Here is a 25,031-nt window from a genome sequence, read left to right as displayed (position 1 = left end):
TCATACAACATGTGAAATCAAACAAAAAGCCCAAATCTCAATCATAATAAGAACTACTACCTATTTATATACAATTTTCAAGATTTCTACAGTATTTAAAAAGCACAAACTCATGATCTAGATATTTTTCATAATTAAAAATAATGCATAAATATAATCTAAAATGAGTTTCTAAATTATTTTAAAAAATGGACAAAGGATCTACCTAAATAGATACTTTTCCAAAACAGAAGGTATCCAGATATCAAGTTATACTAAAAAGCTACTGTAATCAAAACAGCCTGGTTCTGACACAAGAATAGACATATAGATAAATGCAACAGAACAGACACCAGAAATCGACCCAAGCCATTACTCTCAATTAATATTTGACAAAGGAAGCAAGAGCATACAATGGAGTAAAGGTAGTCTCTTTAATAAATGGTGTTGGGAAAATTGGACAGATACATGCAAAAAATGAAACTAGACCACCAACTTACACCATATACAAGAATAAACTAAAAATGGATAAAAGACTTAAATGTAAGTTGGGAAACCATAAAAATCTTAGAAGAAACCATAGGCAGCAAAATCTCAGACATCTCTTGTAGCAATATGTTTACAGATACATCTCCTAGGGCAAGGAAACTAAGGAGAAAATAAATAAATGGGACTACATCAAAATAAAAAGCTTCTGCACAGCAAAAGAAGCCATTAACAAAACGAAAAGGGAACCCACTGTATGAGTGAACATATTTGGCAATGATACATCTGATAAAGGGTTAATATCCAAAATATATAAGAAACTCATACAACTTAAAGGAAGACAATCCAATTTAAAAATGGGCTAAGGACCTAAATAGACACTTCCCCAAGTATCTATACAAATGCCCAAGAGACCGATGAAAAAATGCTCAAAGTCACTGATCATCAGAGATGCAAATTAAAATGACAATAAGATATTACCTCTCACCTGTCAGAATGGCTACCATTAACAAATCAACAAATGACAAGTGCTGGTGAGGATGTGGAGTAAAGGGAACCCTAGTATACTGCTGATGGGAATGCAGACTGGTGCAGCCATTATGGAAAACAGTATGGAGTTTCCTCAAAAAATTAAATATGAAACTGCCATTTGACCCAGTGATCTCACTTCTAGTAATATATCCTAAGAAACCCAAAACACCAATCAGAAAGAATATATGCACACCTATGTTCATAGCAGCACAATTTATAATAGCTAAAATCTGGAAACAGCCTAAGTGCCAATCATTAGATGAGTGGATAAAAAAAGCTGTGGTACATTTACACCATGGAATACTATGCAGCAGTAAAAAAGAAGGATCGGTAAAAAAGGATTGCTTACCTTTGAGATAGCATGGATGGGCCTGGAGAGTATTATGCTAAGCAAAATAAGCCAGTCAGAGAAAGACAAGTATCACATGATCTCACTAATATGGGGAATCTAATGAACAAAATAAACTGATGAACAAAATAGATCCAGAGACATAGAAGCATGGAACAGACTGGAGGCTCAGAGGGAAGGCAGAAGAAGGTGGGCAGGTAGGAAGAGATCAACCAAAGAATTTGTATGCATATATGCATAATCCATGGACTACAGACAGTTGGGTGGTGGTGGGGGGAGGGTGGGCAGGGAACAGGCTAGAAGAGGTCAATGGGGGATAAGGGGGACATATGTAATACTTTCAACAATAAAGATTTTAAAATAAGGTATTTTAGAATCTATAAATCAAAATAAGCCAAAATTTTAAATAAAAGATGTGACAGTGTGACAACTTTCCAAACCACGGTGAAACTCTAAAAAGAATTTACTAGTATTTTGTCCAGCAGAAACTTTACTGAGACACAAAGAAAGTATGTCAATCTACATAATTATCTTGAAGGAAAAATAAGTAATTTTAGCTAATTGTAAGAACAATTAATTTAAATGGAATTATGAAGTCACATTAACTATCCTAGATGATGATAACCCTTTACTTTGAAAATGAATCACAAGTATTGTTTCATTATGATTGTTAAACTTTCATAAACTGGTGTTTCTCTTTGTGTTAAAGATGGATATGTAGAAACACATATGTAGAATCTTTATGATATAAAGATCTATTACTCAACAACAAAAAAATGCAATTAAAAAATGGGCAAAGGACTTGAGAAAATACTTCTTCAAAGATATACAAATGCCACCAAGCATATGGAAAGATCATTAATCAGCAGGAAAATCAAACCAAAACAACAAAATAGCACCTGGCAACCATTACAATGGCTATTTTTCTAAAAAGTGTTGGTGAGAATGTGGAGAAATTGGTGGACTATTGGTGGAAATATAAAATGGTGCAGCCACTATGAAAAACAGTCAATTCCTAAAAAAAAAAATTAAAATTTGAATTACCATATGACCCAGTTATTCCACTTCTGGGAATATACTGAAAGAATTGAAAGTAAGATCTCAAAACAAATATGTGTACACTCATGTTCACAGCAACATTATTCACAATAGCCAAGAAGTGGAAGCAACTCAAGTGCCCATTGATGGACAAATGGAAAAACAATTGTGGTTTATACATACAATGTAATATTATTCAGCCTTAAAAAGGCGGGAAATTTTATACATGCTACAACATGGATGGACCTTGAAAACATTATGCTAGTTGAAATAAATCAACCACAAAAAGATAAATATTGTATGACTCCACACTTAAATGAAGTATCTAGAGTAGCCAAAGTCATAGAGATAGAAAGTAGATTGGTGGTTGCCAGGACCAGGGGAGAGGAGGGAAATGGGAGTACTTTAATGGATATGGAGTTTCAGTTTTTCAAGATGAAGAGTTCTAGAGAATGGGTGTACAACAATATGAATGTACTTAACAATAATGAACTGTACACTTATAAATGATTAAGATGGTAAGTTTTATGTTATATGCATTTCACCACAATTACACATTTCTTTTAAAAAAGGAAAATAAAGCCAGTATAGTTGTTTACATAGAAATTAAATGTCCTATCTAGTATAGTAAGGGGAACCAGCTGGTTGTGGGTGCCATAAAAGTATCTCAGATTAATAGGCTACACACTATTCATATAACATTAGATAGCTATGCTCTACTCATGAATTAACTATTAAGATGTTTTAAATCTTATTTTTTTCAGTTTGCTGACATACTGGGTCCAGACATTTACAGTAAAAGAAAAAAGTAAGGCCCCAACCGGTTTGGCTCAGTGGATAGAGCATCAGCCTGCAGACTCCAAGGTCCCAGGTTCGATTCCGGTCAAGGGCATGTACCTTGGTTGCGGGCACATCCCCAGTAGAAGGTGTGCAGGAGGCAGCTGATTGATGTTTCTCTCTCATCAATGTTTCTAACTTTCTCTCCCAATCCGTTCCTCTTTGTAAAAAAAAATCAATAAAACATATTAAAAAAAAAAAAAGAAGAAGAAGAAAAAGGTAAGCCCAGCTGGTGTAGCTTCAGTGGTTGAGCATCGACCCTGAACCAGGTCACGGTTGATTCCTGGTCAGGGCACATATCCGGGTTGTAGGCTTGATTCCCAGTAGCAGGCGTGCAGGAGGCACCCGATTGATGATTCCTGTCATTATTGATGTTTCTATTTCTCTCTCTATCCCTTCCTCTCTCTGAAATCAATAAAAACATATTTTTTTAAAAGTAAGATTTAATTATCACCTTCATGAGGATGACTGGTCTCTTCATTTTCTCCTAACGTATCCTAAATGCCAGGTAATCTTTTAGGTCCTACAGATACAGTGGTGACCAGAACAAAATCCCAGTCTTCATGTAGCATACAAAAATTTCAAAAGTACATGCTAGTCGTAAGTATTTTTCATTTCTGCCTTTTATATCCACCATTTGTTTATACATTTTATCCTATAACTACCATGAATGCTGCCACCCAAGATAGTAATTCCCTGTCTGCCGGAGGTAATTTTTTATATTTCTATTTATTCCCCCATAGTACCTAGTGTCTTCCAAGTATCATATATTCAATAAAGCATGGCAAGCCTTTTAGACATAATAGGCACTGATTACCACATCCAGAACATCAGTCAGAGAACTGGCACCTTACAATCACATTTATAACACATTCAGTTCCATAAGTTGAGATAATATAGTTTGTATGAACTTAAAATACTACTTGAAATTTGATCTTTGTAGTTTACAAGAAACTGATAGTGTAATTTAAATAATTTATCTAAACTAATATCTCCTTGTCCAAAATAACTAACTCAAGACACTTCATATCCTTAGAGATGATAGACATGTGTGCTTATGTATATATACACACACATAAACATGTTAAATTTACTGTTTTAAAAAATTTATATAAACAATGCATGATGCTAAAATATTCAAACCATACTGACAAGTTGTGTTATGGATTCCCAAGACCACCTTCAGGTTTGCTGATTCACAAGGAAAACTCACATACAGTCATATTCATAGCTAGGATTACTACAGCTGAAGGCTACAGAACAAAGGCAGCAAAGGGAAAGGTACGCGAGGCAAAGTCCAGAAGAAACTAGACACAAGCTTTCAAAACCCTCTCTAATGGAGCCACACAGACCAACTTAATTTCTCCAGGAATGAGTGGTGACAATACCTGTGAATGCTGTCTACAGAGAAGCTCATTAGAGATTCAGTGTCCAGTTTTTTATTGGTGGTTGGTCACAGGCACACTGCGTAGTGCAAACCAAAATTCCAGACTCCCAAAAGGAAAGTAGATGTTCCTCGTTAACCATATTTGTATAGTCAAGGCACAGTGAGCCACTCTTATCACAGAATGAGAGATACCTCCCAAAAGTCCAAGTTCTCTAACACTAGGCAAGGGCCAATCTTGCAAGCAGGCCCTTCTAAGGTTAATTTACTCTTTTCTGCACCCAATTACAAAATGAAAAATAACCCTCCCCCCATCTCTTTCCCCTTTTAAGTAGCCAACCATGTTAAGCCTGCTTACTAGCAAATATTTTATGTTGTTTCACAAAAATCGATGCAAATAACATAGTTGGACATACTATTTTATGCACACATGCAAATATTTTAAAGAAAAGATCCCTAGAAGTTGACATGCTGTGTCAAAGAATATGCACATTATCAATTCTATTAGAAGTGGCCAAACTGCCTTCCAAAAAAGACTTCACCAATTTACCTTCTATCAACAGATCCAAAGTATCAGTTTTTCTATAACCTTGCCAACATTTGCTATTATTAATTTCTAAATTGTCATGATTAACAAATTTTGAATTTTACCAAATTTGGTAGAACCTGGTAGATTCCTCCAAAAGTTAATAATGGACTCAAAAGTTAATGTTGACTATTTGCATTTTTCTGATTATTGGAGAGATTGCTGACTTTTCTTCCTGTGTTCAGTAATTATCTGCATTTTTCCTTCTGTTAATTATGAGTCATAGCATGTGCTCATTTTTCTTTCTCTCAAAAAAAATTTAAATATTTTTTTACTTATATCAGAGTGGAAGAGAAAGGGAGAGATAGAAATGTGATAATAAGAGAGAATTATTGATTGGCTGTCTCCTGCACACCCCATACTCAGGATTGAGCCCACAAACCGGGCATGTACCCTTGACCGGAATCAAAACCGGGAACCTTCAGTCCACAAGCTGATGCTCTACCCACTGACCCAAACTGGCTAGGACACATGTGCTTATTTTTCTACTGGAGTGGTCTTTTTATTGATACATAGAGGTTACTTAAGTATGTTAGACAATAACCCTCCATCTGTTAAATGTGTCAAAATACTTCATTGCTCATCTTTGCATTATATATTTTTTAAAAATTTTTATAAGATCACACCTGATCTTTATTGTGTTTGTGCTTGAAGTGTGTCAGGAGAAAAGGCACTGATGTTGCCCTCTAAATGTTTCATCAGTCTCTTTAAATTGGCATATTGACTCCCTCTAGACAACTATTTCATTAAAAAATTTACCCAAATATGATGGCTATGACATTTTTGTTTTGTTTTGTTTTGTTAATCCTCCTGGCAGATTAGTTAATTCTGCCTGGAATGTGAAAGTGAGATAGTGTATCAATTCTGGTCATTCTGAGCTCTTCCTCTAACCTGAGATAAAGTGAATGGACAGGGTGGTCACCATAGGAATGAATGCCTTTATTCAGCACGTGCAGAGAAAGATAACAGTAAAAAAGCAGGTGCACAGAGAAGTAAAGGCAAATATCCAAGAAGCCCTAAAGAGACAGAGAAACTGATAAATATGGAGAACCACAGAAAGACCGATGGAATGAAGAGTCACCTAGGTTGGGGATGGCTTTAACTTTTTGGTTCCTGTCCTTCAAGCAGCTCCAGGTTAGTATTCTATTGCAATAAAGATATTTTCCATTTAAACTAGTTTGGAAGTACAGAGCAACCAAAAATCTATACCAACAAATAATTTTTCTGTAATGTTCACAGTATTTATGACCCCACCCTTCCTTTATTGACTCTTTCCCCTATTAAGAATATAACTTGGCTTAGGCAACATCATGTCATAGAAAGGGGATCTGCTTTGATAATTGGTACAAACTCAGCTCTGCCAACTTCTAAATATAAAACCTATGACAAGCTCCTAAATTTCTAAACAGATTTAATGTTTCTTTTAACCATATGACTTATGAGTAAATCCATTGTACACATGTGGGGAGATGTCCAGAAAAGCTATTCTCTGTTTTTGTAGCATGGGATCTAAAACTCCTTTCTTTTCCTATAGTTCTGGTCCCAAATGTGTGTAATCTCAAAACCTCTGAGGGTCATTTCCTGGAAAACTCAAATTTGCTGAGGAATCCAAACTAAGCAAGAGGCCTGGTATTATAAATAACTAGAGGCCCGGTGCACGACATTCGTTCACTGGGAGTGGGAGGATGGGTGAGGGGCAGTCCTTCAGCCCAGCCTGCGCCCTTTAGCAGTCCCGACTGACAGGGAGTAAGCGTAGGCTGCAGTAGGTTATCCTTAGTGCTGCTGCTGAGGTGGGAGAGGCTCCTGCCACCACCGCTGTGCTCGCCAGCCGTCAGCCGGGCTTCTGGCTAAGCAGTGCTCCCCTGTGGGAGAACACTGACCACCAGAGGGCAGCTCCTGCATTGAGCGTCTGCCCCCTGGTGGTCAGTGCACATCATAGCGACTGGCCATTCCGCCTTTCGGTCGATTTGCATATTACCCTTTTATTATACAGGAGGATTTTTCCAGGTCCTAAAGATTTTTTTAATGTAATTTTTTACAGGGCACTTTTAACAGAAGCCAATGAAAAACACTGATCTAACCATCTAAGAACTACATACACAGATAAAGTACTACTTTATACACCTGGGATAAAGTCAAATTACCAGGTTTAAGAACACTGACCATATGGCTTGAACTTGATTTTTAAAAGCTCCTTACTACCAACCAAACCATACATTGTAAGACTAAACAACTATCTATACTAATAAAAGGGTAATATGCTAATTAGACCAGACATCTTCCGGACGTCCTTCCAGACAAAGCCACAGGGGCCATTTAACAGATGGGAGGTCCCTTAGCCCGAACTGCACCCTCTCCAATCTGGGAGCCCTCAGTTCCTACTGATGGCGTAGGCCCGCTCCCCGTGGTTCTCTGCTCTCTGTGGGGGCCTGCTTGCCCCTCACTGCTGCGGCCAGGGCTAAAAGGACTGGGGCTGAGAGGACTGGGTGCCGCCATCTTTGTGAAGGAGTGATGGTCAATTTGCATATTCCTGCTTTATTAGATAGGATAGTATTCCATTATGTATATGTATCACTGCTTTTTTATCCACTCATCTACTGATGAGCACTTGGGCTGTTTCCAGATCTTAGCTATTCTAAGTAAGGCTGCTATGAATATAGGGAGTGCATATATTCTTTCTGATTGGTATTTTGGGATTTTAGGATATATTCCCAGAAGTGGGATTGCTGGGTTAAATGAAAGTTCCATTTTTAATTTTTTGAGGAAACTCCATACTGCTTTCCACAGTGGCTGTACCAGTCTGCATTCCCACCAGCAGTGTTCTAGGGTTCCCTTTTCTCCACATTCTTGCCAGCAAAAAAATCATTATCAAAATGAAAAGGGAAATCACTGTATGGGAAAACATATTCACCAGTGATACATCTGATAAGGGGTTAACTTCCAAAATACATAAAGAACTCATACACCTCAACAAAAGGAAGACAAACAATTATGTATATGTATATGTATATGTATATGTATATGTATATGTATATGTATATGTATATGCATATGCATGCAAAGGACCTAAATAGACACTTCTCCAAAGAGGACATACAGATGACTAATAGACAAATGAAAAAATGCTCAATGTCACTTATCATCAGAGGATGCACATTAAAACTAAAATGAAGTATCACCACCCTAACCGGTTTGGCTCAGTGGACAGAGCGTCGGCCTGCGGACTGAAAGGTCCCAGGTTCGATTCCGGTCAAGGGCATGTACCTGGGTTGCGGGCACATCCCCAGTAGGAGGTGTGCAGGAGGCAGCTGATGGATGTTTCTCTCTCACCGATGTTTCTAACTCTCTATCCCTCTCCCTTCCTCTCTGTAAAATATCAATAAAATATATTTTTAAAAAAATTAAAATTAAAATTAACAAAAAAATAAAATGAAGTATCACCTCACACCTGCCAGAATGGCTATCACCAATAAATCATCAAAAAACAAGTCCTGGCGAGAATATCCAATAGGGCCTCTTTGCAGAAACTATCTGATTTTTCAGGCAGATTTAGTCTCTTTTTTGCCACTATGATTTCAATCTTGAATACATTTACATTAGAGTAATATGATGTTTTGAATTATTATTGAGTATCTTCCACATACTTCTATGTGAGAAGCTTCACATACGTATTATCTTGATAGATATTATATCCCCAATTTCCCCAGATAACCTGTTTATATCACAGCAAGGCCAGGATAGAAACTAATTCCTGTATGGCTCCAAACTTTGCTGTCTTTTTACTAGCCTAGGCTTTTGGAACCCAAGTCCTTGAGAACCTAAGAGCTATGAACATTTTTCTACTCCATGCTGCCCCCACCCAATCCCCTCTCCAATGGGCTTACACACAAAGTATTATGTATAAATTGAAAGGATTTACCAACCCCCTGAAGGGCATCTACTGCCCCCAGGAAAATTTCCTGCTACTTCTCACAAGTGTATTCACAGCAGGTAAATGGACTATCATATTGTCAACTGCCAATTCTAAACATAGTGCCTAGGCCATAGTGGCCATTGAATTGAATACCTTTTGTATGAATGGTGGATGGCAGGATCCAAGAAAAGATACAGGGCACGTTTTTTGCATTCCTTTGGAGTCTATCAGGGTAGCTACTCAAATGTTAAATAGCTTTTCAAGTGTAGGTTACATTTAAAAACAGTCATTACAGAAATGTAGATATTAGCATACACCCCAAAGCCTGAAATTAACAGGATCCACACTCTACATTCTCCATGAAAAACTTTTAGGGAGTAACTATGTATATCTCCAATAAGCTAGTTCACCGACACTATAATATTATACAAATGGAAACAAGATTTTATATGATTGCCGAAACCGGTTTGGCTCAGTGGATAGAGCGTCGGCCTGCGGACTGAAAGGTCCCAGGTTCGATTCCGGTCAAGGGCACGTACCTTGGTTGCGGGCACATCCCCAGTAGAGGTGTGCAGGAGGCAGCTGATCGATGTTTCTCTCTCATCGATGTTTCTAGCTCTCTATCCCTCTCCTCTCTCTTCCTCTCTGTAAAAAATTAATAAAATATATATTTAAAAAAAAAAAAAAAAAAAAAAAGATTTTATATGATTTCAGAGGAAAGAAGACTATTGATTGCATAAATTTAAAATATTTAAATACTACAGGAAATATAAAATGCTACGAAAGGAGTTCTAGTTGGAAGAGATTAGAGGTTTAGAACAACTGGTTATCACTGAGCGTGCCTTAGCACGTCAGTCTTCTACTCAATTCTAATTAAAGGCTCTTCCCCCATGGTATTAAAAATCAAATTTTACAATGGAGAACAAGAGCTTTAAGATAACTGGGCTAAAATATTTATCCCAGAAAGTGAGAATTACATTTTTGCTTCTTACTTCTCAGTGTATGTGGTAAAGTCATTCTAAATTTTTAGTGTTCTGATTCAAAGTACTGGTCTATATAATAGAAGAAAAATTTTCCCAAAGGGAAAAAGTATGTTCAACAGTACAACCACAGATAAGCAAGATTTAATTCATTCAGTAGGTATGCTTCAAGGACAAGAAACGGCTTACTCCAAAAGGTAAGAGAGGATACATACTGCAGAGTATAGGAATTTAACAATGGAAAGGTAATGTGAACCACTATGTTAAGAAGGCTCTGGAATGCCAGGCTAAGAAGTATAGACTTTATTCTACTGGCCTGTATGCTAAACTAGGGCAAAACTTACAAAATTGGAGGTATAGAAGAAAGAGAAATTGGCAGAGGCATACAATTACAGTTTCAAAAGAGCAGAGCTTGGAACTGATGCTTTGAATTGACTTAAGCATTTAAAATTCCAATTATTTAAATGGTCAAAGGGAGCTTTGAGGGTTTTTTTGAACATATTTTTTAATAATAAAAACAAAACCATATGTTTCCAATATGGTCCTATGTGAATATATTAAAGAAACACAGAACTAAACAATAACACTGGGACTTAAATCCAAATATCCTGATTTTTCAACCAGTAAGTAGTCTTTCCTTTACTACACACTTGAAAGCAGTATTTTAGGACTGGATGAGGTAAGAAACTAGAGGCAAGAGAAAAATAACAGCTATTTCTGTAACCACTCCCCAAATTCCCACATGTTGCAAAATAACACTATTTTTGAAGAAATTCCAGTGATATGATATCTGGATTTTATTAATTCAATCTAAAATAAAAAATTAAGCCCTAGCTGGTTTGGCTCAGTGGATAGAGCGTCGGCCTGTGGACTGAAGGGTCCCGGGTTCGATTCCAGTCAAGGGCACATGCCCAGGTTGTGCACTCGATCCTCAGTTAGGGATGTGCAGGAGGCAGCCGATCAATGATTCTCTCATCATTGATGTTTCTATCTCTCCCTCCCTCTCCCTTCCTCTCTGAAACCAATAAAAATGTATTTTAAAAAAAATTAAAAGTGGACATTTTATTAAATTTAATATTCTAAGATAACGTCCCCACAGTTGGGGATACACAAGTAGTCATTTGAAGTGGTTCCCTGAATCCTTACGCACACCAACCAGTGGACAAAAAAAATATATATACTGAACTAGTTTCTATATTTATGTAGAAGATATTACAATTAATAATATGTATTTAAAAGTTCTATTGAATTCAGTCTAGCACTTTATCTTGTATTTTCTTTTTCAGTGGATATTGAAAATACAACCACAGTTGTGTACTAGTAAGCACACCTGTACGCATACAAGGCGGAAAAGCAGTTCTCACACTGATCTAAGAGACAAGTCCTCTGGATCATTTGAGGAATCCATCTGCAGAATAAATGTCTTACAGCATTAAGCTAGCTACAATTTCTGCTCATGCAATAGCCATTAATGCCTATTAAATACCAAGCACTATATTAAGCAATGGGGACACAGAGATAATTAAGTACCAGTCTCTAGCCTCAGAGGCTTTCAGTCTAGGGAAGTAAAAAAATGTAAATTTTTATAAATCTAATTAACTGAGTGCTACAGAAACGTGGTAGTGTTTAACATGAAAAAAAATTCATCTATATAAATGTTAATGTCTTATTTTCAGTTTCAACCTTTCAAAAACCTTTTCTAAATTAAATGTCAAATATTGAAGGACAAATACCAGCAATATTCTAAAAGCAAATGCAATAAAAAAACTCTTTAGAATTAACACTTGAGGTAAATTTTTAGTGGCTGTTTCAATGAGCAATGTCTGGAAAGTTACTTTAAAAAGTTCCCTTCCACTTGTGAAGTTAATTAAATCTATATTATAAAAACCCAGTGGCCCTAACGCCATAACAACCAAAGATTGGCATGGGTGGGCAGGGCCGCATGATTTCACATGCTGGGCTTCTAGTATAAGTACATTTGGCTGGACATCCATTAAAGGATGGATAAGAAAATCTTAACTAAACCAGTAGCACTGGAAAAGCATGAAGATTAGCTCAAATGCAAACACTGCAAAATATTTCCTATCACTCTGGCTTTGAAAGATACATGAGACATATAGCGCCATATATGTAAACTTACTGAGGTATTTTACAAACCTATAAGCCCACCACAATATTACCACTTCACACTAACTACATTGCTATAATAAAAAAGACAGACAGAAACAGTGCTAGTGAAGATGTAGAGAAATTGGTGGGAATATAAAATGTGTATTCTCCTGGTGGGAATGTAAAATGTGCAGCAGTTTTAGATAACAGTTTGGAAGTTCCTCAAAATGTTAAACATTAAGAGTTACCATATTAACCAGTAAGTCTACTCCTAAGTATATACCCAAGATAACTAAAAACATTTATCCTAACAAACACTTGTACACAAATGTTCACCACAGTATTATTCATAAAATACTTGACCTAATGATCTTTATGGGATGTTTGTTTTGTACAGTGAAGACATTAGAAGATGTAGAATACAAAATACTCCAAAGAGTGTGAACAACTCATATGTCCTTCAATAGATAAGTGGATAAACAAAATGTGGAATGTCCATATAACATTATCTATATATAAATCTATATATATAAAAGGCTAATATGCTAAGTGTCTGACCAGTCACTGACCACCAAGGGGCAGACGCTCAATGCAGGAGCTGCCATGACACGCACTGGCCTTTACAGAGAAATGGCACAGCGGACTTAGCGCCCACAAAGCAACACTCGGCTTCTCCCAAGTGGGACACAGGTCCTGCCACCACCCCGGAGTGACAGCCCACCAAATCGCAGCAGATGCTGCTGAGACCCCATGTTGCAAAATGCGGCCCACAGCCCAGCTCAACCCAAAAACGGTGGCTGTGGGCGCCAGGTAATGACGTCACATAGCAATGCCCAGCTTCCTCTCCCCAGGAACAAGCCATCCTATATAATAAAAGCCTAATATGCAAATTGTCCCCTCAACCTGGAGTTCAACTAGGGGGCAGGGCCAGCCAGCCAACAGCCTGCGGGCCCTCTCCCCAGCCAGCCCCACTCTGCCAGGGTGGCAGGCGGCTGGGGGGAAGGGAGGCCCCGGCTGGCAACCAGCAGCTGCTTAGGGACCCTACCCATGAACAGATTTTGTGCACTGGGCCTCTAGTTCAACCATAAAAAGGAATGAAGTATTTTTGATCACTGCAACAACACAGGGGAACCTTGAAAACATTGTATGTTAAGTAAAGAAGTCAAGTCACAAAACACCACATTCTGTATGATTCCATTTATGTATGTCCAAAAGAAGCAATCTATGGAGGTAGAAAATACATTAGTGGTTGCCCAGGGTTGGGGACAGGATGGAGGGAAGATGGGAGAATGACTACTAATGGGTACAGGGTTTCTTTGGGGGGTGGGTGGGAGGGGCTAAAAATTGATTATGATGATGGTTGCACAATTGTGTGAATATACTAAAAACTGAAATTTTACAGCTTTCAATAAATGCATTTTATGTTAGGTGAATTACATCTCAACAGAGTTGCTATTGATTTTTAAAACACCTACAAGCCACAATATTGAAGTTTAATAATAAAAATTGTTATACTTATCAAATCTGTGCAGCATTATAAGATTTTGCCAGGCTTTCAGTCTTTCCTTCTTTTCTAACATTTCAAATCCAAATTTTAAATTAAAAACAAAAAAAATTCAGAGGTCTTAATCAAGACAAGTTGTTATCTGTCTTTAAAAATTGTATTTGAACAGCAATCATTTTACAAAAAAAAAAGCATATACATGTAGATAATATTTGAAAAATATTCTCTATCCTATTTTTTTAAAGCATAGGGAGTGCTCCTTCAACCTCTAACTTCTGCCATCTACTTTCAGAATGTTAAAGTAAATAAAGGAATTTATACCCACTTCACTTGTTTTCCCCACAACCCACTATAATCTGGCTTCTTCCCATACCCCAACCCCAAACTGCTTTTTCTAGCCACCAAATCACTCCTACTTGGCAAATAAAATGGGTACTTTCTAAATCTCACCTTACCAGTCCTCCCAGAATAATTTGACTTTGGTAACTACTCCTTTCGTGAAACTCTCCCAGGCTTTCTGACATCCTTTGGGTTCGCCTCCCTCCTTTTTGACCATACCTTCTCAGAACAATCACTGGTACTTCCTTTTGGGGCTGCTCTTTAAATGCTGATGCTCTTCAACCTAAAGTTGGTCATTCTATATACTTGTCTGAATAAGCTCTCACTCCCATGTTTTCAACTATCTTTTACATGCTTACACGATGACTCCCAAATCTTTAACTCCATCCTGTCAGCTCTCTTGAGCTCTACACATTTATTAGGTGTGTCACAGGCACCTCAGTTTTTTGTTTGTTTTTTAAATAGATTTTATTGATTTTTTACAGAGAGGAAGGGAGAGGGAGTTAGAAACATCGATGAGAGAGAAACATTGATCAGCTGCCTTCCGCACACCCCCTACTGGGGATGTGCCCGCAACCCACAGGTACATGCCCTTGACTGGAATCGAACCTGGGACCCTTCAGTCCGCAGGCCAACACTCTATCCGCTGAGCCAAACAGGTCAGAGCAGGCACCTCAGTTTTTGTTTTGTTTTGTTTTAGCCCTGCCAAAGCAAGGCCTCAAAAAATTGAGTATAAATTCAGAATTGTTCCTCTCCACGGAAATCTTTAGTGAAAGGCGAAAGATTTATGAGATCTGAAGAGAAACCAGAGTATGGAACCTCAGTTTCAACATGTCTAATTTCCTTCCGTCATGTCCTGCTTGATCCCCTCTATTGTTACTCCCCCTTTACTCTTTATCCTACGAAATATATTCTAATTTGAGTGATAGTACACCAAGCTACAAACCTGGTAGTCATACTACAATACTCCTTGCTCCTTTACTACTAACATCTAGTCCATCATTGAGACTTCTTTCTTAATCCTTATCAGATCCTTTATAAACTCTCTATTCCATTACTTTATTTTTTTAAATCCCCATCCGAGGATACACTTTTCACTGATTCTAGAGAGAGGAAAGGAGGGGGAGAAACATCGACATGAAAAACACTGATTGGTTGCCTTCTATATGCACCACCCACCAGGGATTGAACCCTCAACCTGGGTATATGCCCCAATAGAGTATCGAACCTGTGATCCTTCCGTGCACAGGACGATGCTCTGAACCACACTGGTCAGGGATCCACTAGTTTTAGTTAGGTTTACTTCAGACTCTCACCTTACTTCTTACAGTTTAACTTCCAAAATGCTACTCTTCACCTGCTAATTCATCCTTAATACTGTCATTAGAATCAACTTTCTACAACACTCATCTGTCAGATGACTGCTTACCTTTCTTAAAAAAGGCAGGGGCTCTCCAGAGACCTATAGTAGGGTCTCAGCTTTCCTAACAGAACCTATATGAATGATGTAATTGAAGGCTCATAGTAAAGCAGGCTGGAAAAGGAGGGGGTAGGGTGGTCGTGGCAGTTGGAGGTGGGGAAATACTGCTGGACTCTTGGCAGCTAGCATGTCTATTTTTTTACACACCTACCCACTTTCCATGTGAATCTAAGAATTGTAGTGTAGCCCTAACCGGTTTGGCTCAGTGGATAGAGCGTCGGCCTGTGGACTCAGGGGTCCCAGGTTCGATTCCAGTCAGGGGCATGTACCTTGGTTGCGGGCACATACCCAGTAGGGGGTGTGCAGGAGGCAGCTGATCGATGTTTCTCTCTCATCGATGTTTCTAACTCTCTATCCCTCTCCCTTCCTCTCTGTAAAAAAATCAATAAAATATATTAAAAAAAAAGAATTGTAGCGTAGAACTGTTAAAAATTACTATTACTGATATATAAAATAGAATATATCATAGATGCAACAATCTGACCCCCTACCTAATTTTCTCAGCATTACCTTTAGCCTATACCATGTATTACCTCCCTGGTTCTCAAAGTATGGTTCGGGGATGCCCAACCCAAGATCACTGGAGAAAGCCTATGACATCAAAACTCTTTTCCTAATAATACTGTTATGTTTCCTCATTTGTAAATATGAGAATGCACAGACGTTAGTATAGTAATTTTTTATCACTTTCATTTTCTTAGGTGTGTACAGTGGAGTTTTCTAGAGGGCAATTGACACATGATACTGTGTGAAATGTGACATTGCAACATTATGAATGTAGTAGGTATGAGAATCCAACTCTCTTCTATTAAGCCAGATATTAAATAAATTTGCAAAAATATAAAAACAATTCTTCAAACTAATTTGTTTTGAATTAAAATATAGTATACAAGTTAATATTGAATGGGTTTAATATCACTACTTTAAAATAAATATTTTTAAAATACTTGTAATTTCTAATGTAGTAAATAGATAAGAACTCTTCAGGGTCCTCAATAATTTTAAGATTGTAAAGGACTCTTGAGACCAAAAGGTATGAGAACTGCTGCACTACTTATAGCAGATTATCTATCCCCCCCTAAACATGTTCAAATTTAAAACCTTCACCCTTTTGCATGGTGTTTTACCCCCCACCACTAGCCTAGTCCCAGCCAGGCCCTTAGGGACCTCAGATGCATCCTGGAGAAACTGGATAAAAAGAACAGAGGTTTTAAAGTCAGGCAAGATACTTCTCAGACTGTTTCCTCATCTGTAAAATACATGTTATATCTATCTCATAAATTGTTGATATGTTCAATAAGACTGTAAAATAGCCCTAACCGGTTTGGCTCAGTGGATAGAGCGTCGTTGGCCTGCGGACTCAAGGGTCCCAGGTTCGATTCCGGTCAAGGGCATGTACCTTGGTTGCGGGCACATTCCCAGTGGGGAGTGTGCAGGAGGCAGCTGATTGATGTTTCTCTCTCATCGATGTTTCTAACTCTCTATCCCTCTCCCTTCCTCTCTGTAAAAAATCAATAAAATATATATTAAAAAAAAAAAGACTGTAAAATAGGAACCCTCGTACACTGCTGGTGGGAATGCAGACTGGTGCAGCCACTGTGGAGAACAGTATGGAGTTTCCTCAAATAATTAAATATGAAACTGCCATTTGACCCAGTAATCCCACTTCTAGGAATGCATCCCAAGAAATCAGAAACACCAGAAAGAATATATACACCGCTATGTTCATAGCAGCACAATTTCCAATAGCTAAGATTTGGAAACAGCCTAAGTGCCCATCAGCAGATGAGTGTATTAAAAAACTGTGGTACATCTAAACAATGGAATGCTACATTGCTGTAAAAAAGAAAGAACTCTTACCATTCGCAACAGCATGGGTGGACCTGGAGAGCATTATGCTAAGCAAAATAAGCCAGTCAGAGAAGGATCACATGATCTCACTCATTTGTAGAATATAATGAACAACATAAACTGATGAACAAAAATAGATCTAGAGACATAGAAACATCAAACAAACTGGCAAACCTCAGAGGGAAGGCAGGGGAGGGTTGGAGGGTGGGGGATAAGAGATCAACCGAAGGACTTGTATGCATACATATAAGCATAACCAATGGACAGACAGTAGGGGGTTGAGGGGATATGCTGAGGGGTGGGAGGGGCCCGGGAGAGGTCAATGGGGGGGGAAAGGAGACATATATAATACTTTCAACAATAAAGAATTTAAAAAAAAAAAAAAAAGACTGCAAAATATCTGGCAGCCCTACCCGGATAGTGTCGGCCTGAGGACTGAAGGGTCCTGGGTTCAATTCCGGTCAAGGGCACAATCCCGGGGGGGGGGGGGGGGGGGCGTGCAGGAGGGGCGTGCAGGAGGCAACCAATCAATGATATTTCTGTCATCATTGACATTTCTATCTCTCTCCCCCTTTCCCTTCCTCTCTGAAATCAATAAAAATATTATATATATATATATATATATATATATATATATATATATATATATATATGACATAGTGTTTAGTATATAGTAGGAAGGAAAATGTTAATTTCTGCCTGGCCAGTGTGGGTCAGCGGTTGAGCATGAACCAGGGATCACAATTTGATTCCTGGTCAAGGCACATGCCAGGGTTGTGGACTCAATTCCCAGTGGGGTGCATGCAGGAGAAAGCCAATCAATGATTCTCTCTCATTATTGATGTTTCTATCTCTCCCTTTCCCTTCCTCTCTGAAATCAATACAAAAATATTTTTTTTAATTTTTTATTGATTTTTTACAGAGAGGAAGAAAGAGGGATAGAGAGTTAGAAACATCAATCAGCTGCCTCCTGCACACCTCCCACTGGGGACGTGCCCGCAACCAAGGTACATGCCCCCGACCGGAATCGAACCTGGGACCCTTCAGTCCACAGGCCGATGCTCTATCCACTGAGCCAAACCGGTCAGAGCCAAAAATATTTTTTAAAAAGAAAAATGCTAATTTCCTTTCTACTTAAAATGATTTATAAAACCACTAACATTCTGTAGTAAAATAAAAACAATACAATAATTATTTAATCATAACAAGCAAACTGGTTTTGAGCAGTTCTGTCAGAATTACTATTTGCAAAAACATTTTTATAGCCTACATCCCTTGAAATTCATGTCTAATGCACATTAAACTTTACCCTGATCAGAACAAATCTATTTGAGATTAGACATGAAAAAGCTTTAAAAAGCCAAAGAAAATGACTGAAAACAGAAGCCCAAATACTTCTTTCCTTCTATCTCTAGTTATCTGTAACGATGAGGATATATAGACCTTAGCTACAGCCGTGGGCAAACTACGGCCCGTTCGGCTGTTCTATCCGGCCCGCGGAGCCAAAGGAGCAGAGGGTTCTCTTGCTCTCCCCTCCGCTCCTTCACCAGCAGCAGTGTTAACATGGCAATGTCGGGAAACAGGGCCGCAGCTCCTTCTTCAGTAGAAGGAACAACCTCTCAATCTTCCAGAGGCTCCCTGTAATGCCCGTGGACGCATCCCTGACATCACCCTGGGAATGCGTAGACACGTTACTGTGGTGATATAGGGAGACACGCCCCTGGAGAGCACAGTATCAGAGAATTAGCTAAAAAGGAGACCAACAACACTGTTCCCACTGAAGTTGATGTTTTAAAGACCAAAAACCTTTCAACCCAGTCTACATTGCCATCTACATCTACGTCCCGGGCATAATTTGGAAGTTGCACTAAAGAAAATGTTTAATTTACTGTTTACACATTTTGTTCTTTTCTATTTGTTTTAGTTTTAAATTAGTTTATTATATTTAAGTTTAATTTGAAAGGCTTTTGTACCTTTCCTTTGTTAGGCAATTTTATTTTGCCTTTGCCATCTTCAATATAAGGTATGTTATTGTGCTATGATTCCTCCATTTTTTGAAGTTTCAAATTATAATAATTAGTGTTTACATTCTTCTTGTTAAAATGTTTGAAATGAATAAAACTATTGAAATAAAAAAAAAGACCGTACCCTTTTATGTAATGATGTTTACTTTGAATTTATATTAGTTCACACAAACACTCCATCCATGCTTTTGTTCCGGCCCTCCGGTCCAGTTTAAGAACCCATTGTGGCCCTCGAGTCAAAAAGTTTGCCCACCCCTGCCTTAGCACAATAATTTGTTAGATGAAATAAGTCCCATACTTCAGCTCTGTAAAGGAGGTACATTATTCTTCTTTTAAAGATGAGAGAACTCAATCCTTTCATTTTCTGTTAAGTGGCCTGACAAAGTCAGGTAGCTAACCAATGGCAGAGATGAGAGTAAAAGACAGGTATGACAACTCATAGACTAGTTAATGACAGATGGAAAAATTTCTTCCCTCAGTAATCATCAGGAAATTCAAATTAAAACACAAGAAATTCAAATTAAAACAAGATACCATTTTCAACCATCAAATTATCAAAGGTCAAGATAATTATATGAACACTTGTACATTAATGGCAGTTGTATAAATGACAGTTCTTCAAAAAATTACTTATAAACATGTATTAAATGTTTACTTCCAGTACTAGAAGATATCTTATGCAATAATCCAAAATAAAGTTTTATGCATAAATGTTCAGTACAGAAGTATGATATATAAGAGCAGAAAATAAATGGCCTAAATATTCAACCACAAGGAAATGGTTAACATTAGTCACCAGGTGAATTATGATGAAGCAGCTTAAAATGATTTTTCAAATGATCAAAATGTTAAGTTGAAAAAAACCAAGAATATAAAATGACATATATAGTATGGCCACAGAGAAGCATGAAAACATTATCAGACAAGCCCAGCCTTATCGGCCCAGGAACCAAGAGGTCACAGTTTTGATTCCCCATCAGGGCATGAGTCCGGTTTGCAGACTCAATCCCCGGTAGCTGCATGCAGGAGGCAGCGATGTTTCACTCTCTCCCTCTCCCTTACATTCTGAAATCAATAAAATATATTTTAAAAAAAGAAAGAAAACATTAATAGACTTAATGCTGTCAACCGTACTTTAGTAAATGTTTTAAAAGGAACTATACTGATCTACATATACTTATAAACCCACGTCTAAAGTAAGATATAAACTAGTATATATAGTTCAAGCCTATTTGTATAAATTAAAATGTTACATAGATATTTTTTAAAACATTAAAAAAGACAGCCTTTCGGTGATGGGACTATAGCTGCAATTTTCAACCAGAGTGCTACAAGAATTTTTAAGACAAGGAATACCTATTTAGTCAGGGACACTGACCTCTTTTCCCTTCAACTGTCAAATTTAAAAATGACAACAGCCAACAGAACAATAGCCATCTGGTGTGAATGAAATCAAAATTATACCGTTTTTGTCAGATCAGCAAAAAATATATTTTTTGATGTGCTGCAGAATTTTAGTAAATAGTTTATATGCCACAAGACGAAAAAGGTTGAAAATTCGCTGGACTATAGGAAGGCTGGATAGAATAATGGAAAGAGCAAGTTTATTTTTAATTTTTATTTTTGTTTATTGATTTCAGAAAGGAAGGGATGGATAGAAACATCAATGATGAGAGAGAATCATTGATTGGCTGCCTCCTGCCCACCCCACACTGGGGATAGAGCCTGCAAACTGGGCATGTACCCTTGGCCGGAATCGAACCCGGGACCCTTCAATCCACAGGCCAACACTCTGCCCACTGAGCAAAAACGGCTAGGGCAAAAGAGCACAGTTTAGATGCTTTCCTAAGGGGAGGGCATTTATTTTAATTATTATTCTACTAGAGCAGTGGTTGGCAAACTGCGGCTTGCGAGCCACATGCAGCTCGCGAGCTGCGGTTTGCCGACCACTGTACTAGAGGCCCAGTGCCCGAAATTCGTGCAAGAGTAGGCCTTCCTTCCCCCAGCTGCCGGCACCAGCTTCCCTCCGCATTCAGGACCCGGGCTTCCCTCGCAGCCCCGGCTTCATCCAGAAGGTTGTCTTCATCCAGAAGGTTGTCGGGAAGGACGTCTGGTCTGATTAGCATATTATGCTTTTATTATTATAAAAGATAATTTCCATATTTGAAATGATGAACATTATAATTGAATAGGATTTATACTAGCTAGATTATATCTAAGGCTCCGTTCTAAAATGCTAAAATTTTAAAATGTATTTTTTAACCCACATCACAATTTAAGAATAATAGAACGAACAGTAAGCTAATCTTCTATTCTATGTTATAACTATTCTCTCTCTATGGCAGAAGGTACAGTTTCCCTCCAATCTTCCAGGCAAGGGGAAAAGGAACACCAACTAGCAGCCTTAATTATAGCTATTGCTTATCAAGTCAGGGAATTAAAAGCAAGCAATACAAAATAATGGCCTTAGTCATCAAATCTCAAATGTAAAATCACCTCGCTATTCCTAGGTATTATGGAAGAAAAAGGAAACTCATTCAGTCCTTGAGTAATGAAATTTTCAGTAGGAATCCCTGACTCATCCCTAAAGCATGAACCCTAGAGCTACTTCCCCAGTACAGTTCAGAGATTGGGCACCTGTCCTGATGGTCTGCATCACCAAACAATGCTCCTTCCTGACAGGATATGCCTAGGGATAACAAGATGACTAGCATGCAAAGTGGCCAAAGACCTCACCTCTTATCCTTCCATAACCAAAATAAGCCTGCAAAAGACTAGTTTTAAGTGTTTTAAATATTCTAAGCAAATACATTCTTCTATTTTGCTATAGTAAAACGGGGACTCCATCCAAGTATTGACACTATTCAAAGACAGACAACACCATCAAAATTCTCGGTATTAAGGGAAAAGTCCTCTTTTCTTTACCCTTCTCTGATCAAAAAGTAAATTTTTAAAAATACATAAGCTAAATGTTAAGAGAAAATCTTAAAATAAGCGTAAGTTATTTAAATCTATTTTTCCATCGTCCAAAGGTACTAACAAAACCTTACTCCTGTCCTCTATTACTGGTCTAGAAAGGCGGGAATCACAAAGCTCAGCAACACTGTGGATCTGTTAAGTTATTCATTTTAACGCTAACGCTTTACTAGACCGAAGTCTCTTTAAAAAGTGAAAAAGTACCTCAGTATTAAAAGCCATTTCACCTGCACCTTGTTAACAATTAAAACTACTTTGAAGCAAAAACTAAACAATGTTTGCTGCTCACTAATGTTTGCTGCTCACTGTGTACACTTTTCACAATCCAGAAAATAGGGGGTTAAATGATTATTCTTGGGATGTACTTTGCCCAGGAACAAAACTTCCCCTAGCTTATTTCCCATTCCCAAATCCCGCCAAGGCTAAGAAGGAACCACTTCCCAAAGTCCCACTTCCTTTTCCATTCCCCAGACCTCCAGGGTTTCCAACGCCCCAGTCTTGCGCAACATCCGTAGGAGCAGCCGCCGCAACCACCGCCTCCTAAGCCGGGAAACAACCCTAAAGGAACATTTGTCCAGCAGAAAAATAAGGGGGAATGGGGGGGGGGGGGGCAATGTAGGAAGTCGACTTCTGGTCCCACGCCTTCGGATCTGACCCCCTCAAAGTGATGTTTCTAGACCAATTTCATAAACTAGACTTTTAACCTCCTTCCCAGCCCGGCAGCACAAGCAGAAGGCGGAAAGGGGGGAGGGGGAAGGCTGCGAAGGTTATCTCCCAGCTCAGGGCTTCGGCCTGCAACGTCGCCTCCGCCCCACCAGGACTATTGTTCCCAAGTTCCCCACCCCCACCCCGGATAGGAAGTGATAGTCACATCCCCTCCGCCTTCGGCAATATCCCCTGGGGAGTCTAAAGGTTTCCTTCAGGATAACCCTTCCCTCTCCACACACACTTACCCCCTCCACCTAAAGTCACTTTGACCCCCACTCTGTCTCCAATCTGGTTCTCAGGAGACGAGAGACCGGACCGAGATAAATGGGAATTAGGCAAACCACGAGATACCTTATAGACAATCCTCTCCCAGGCGGTTTAGATAACAATTGCGAACCCAATTCGCAGAACTCCTACCTCGCCCACTTCTGAGACCAGCTCGAGTACAGGGACCCCACATATGAATGCCAACCTCAACACCCCCGTTCCTCCATCAGCCGCGATCCGCTCTCCTCCCTAAGCAGACACCCTGCCTAGATCCTCCCAGGAGGGACAGGTTGGATGGGGAGGTGACGAGAGACCTCACTCGCCTCCGATTCCCGGCACGAGAAACAATAGGTGGTCGGCGGCGGCGCTGAGTGCAGACTCGGCCCGGTGGCCTCTCCCTTTGCGCCCAGAGCGCCTGCGGAGGTGGCCGCGAACGCGGGAGGAGGGGAAAGGAGGGGCGGAGGCGGTCTCACCTCCCGCCGGCCTCCGAGACCACCCGGTCCTTGGGGTTGGTGCGCGCCTCTCCGCCCCCCTCCTCACCGTCGCACACAAAGCGCTGGCGGCCCGGCCCGGTAAGGCGGCGGGAGGCTCCGGTGCCGGCGAGAGGAGGCGACAACTAGGGTAAGGACTCACCATGAAGTCCCGAGCGAAGTTGTCCTCCCCATTGTGGTCCGGACTCTTCATGGCCTGGACCCTTTGGATGAATTTCCTCAGGATCTCCACTTGCTCCATCCTCCCGCGTCCCCCCGGCTGCGGTCGCTGGCCGCCCCGCCGCCGCCCGCCCGCCCGGCGCAGAGCCCGCTCCGTCTTCCCCAGCTCGCTCCCCCTGCTCGTCCTCTCCCTCCCGACCCCCGCTAACCCCCGCTGCTCCCTCCTCCTCCCCGCCGCTCAAGGCGGGGGCACCGGCCCGGCACCCGACCCTACAACTTCCAGAAGCAGCCGCCGCTCTCCCCCAGGACGCGGCGAGCCGCTGCAGCTAGCGCCAACCCCAACCCCCAGCTTGCTCCATCCTCCTTCCCCGCCCTCCTCCGCCTCCTCCTCCGTCGGAGACGCCGCCACCGCCTCAGGAACACGGCTCTCCGCTCGCCCTGCCCCCCCTTGCCGGTTCCTCCTTTTTACTCCCCCCTCCCCACTAGCAGCCGCCGCCGCCTCTCCCCACGGGCGCGCCCCCGGCCGCCACCCAGACGCGCGGCCCCGCGCTCGGCTCCGCCCCCAGGCACTACGCCACGCCGCTCCGCCCCCGCCCGCTCCGCCTCCTGGCCCCGCCCCGCCGGCCCCAGCCGGTTTTGGAATGGCTGGAAGTCGCCTCGCCTGTCGTCTGGACGACTTCCGGGGCGGGTTCCGACCGGGAAGCTCTAGCTCTGAGGAGAGCTGGGCGGAGGAAATGCGACTCAGAGCAGGGCAAACCCTAGTCAGCCCGAGTAAGAGTTTAGATGGGACTTGTGGTCTCACCGCCGACTAGGTGGGAAAAGCGTATTTCTCAGGGGCTTCCGTACCGCCGCCTGCCTTGGGCCGGGACTACAAGATCCGGCGGGCGGGAGTCGCGGGGCGGGGCGGGAGTCGCGGGGCGGGGCGGGGCGGGGCGGAGGTGGGAAGAGGATGCTGGGAACTGTAGTCGTGTCAGCTGCAGGTTCACAGTCGGTAGGTCTTGGTGACTGCTGACGGCAATTAGACCTTGCTACTATAGCGA

General features: G+C 40.3%; 1 protein-coding gene across 2 annotated transcripts in view; it reads right to left on the bottom strand.

Annotated features, from left to right (window-relative positions):
* Positions 1 to 24,188, bottom strand: part of PTPN12 (protein tyrosine phosphatase non-receptor type 12) — a 96,645-nt gene extending 72,457 nt beyond the window's left edge. The window contains exon 1 of one of the 2 annotated variants that reach the window (XM_080666729.1): positions 23,975 to 24,188. In XM_080666729.1, the coding sequence (XP_080522855.1) occupies positions 23,975 to 24,073 (99 nt within the window). In that variant the 5' untranslated portion in view covers positions 24,074 to 24,188. The remainder of the gene's footprint in view (positions 1 to 23,974) is intronic. The other variant, XM_080666730.1, reaches the window with a different exon arrangement.
* Between the last annotated feature and the right edge of the window lie 843 nt (positions 24,189 to 25,031).

The sequence above is a fragment of the Plecotus auritus genome (genome assembly GCF_963455305.1).
Source record: "Plecotus auritus genome assembly, chromosome: 4".
Taxonomy (NCBI): Eukaryota; Metazoa; Chordata; class Mammalia; order Chiroptera; family Vespertilionidae; genus Plecotus; species Plecotus auritus.
This window is presented reverse-complemented; position numbering and strand designations above follow the sequence as displayed.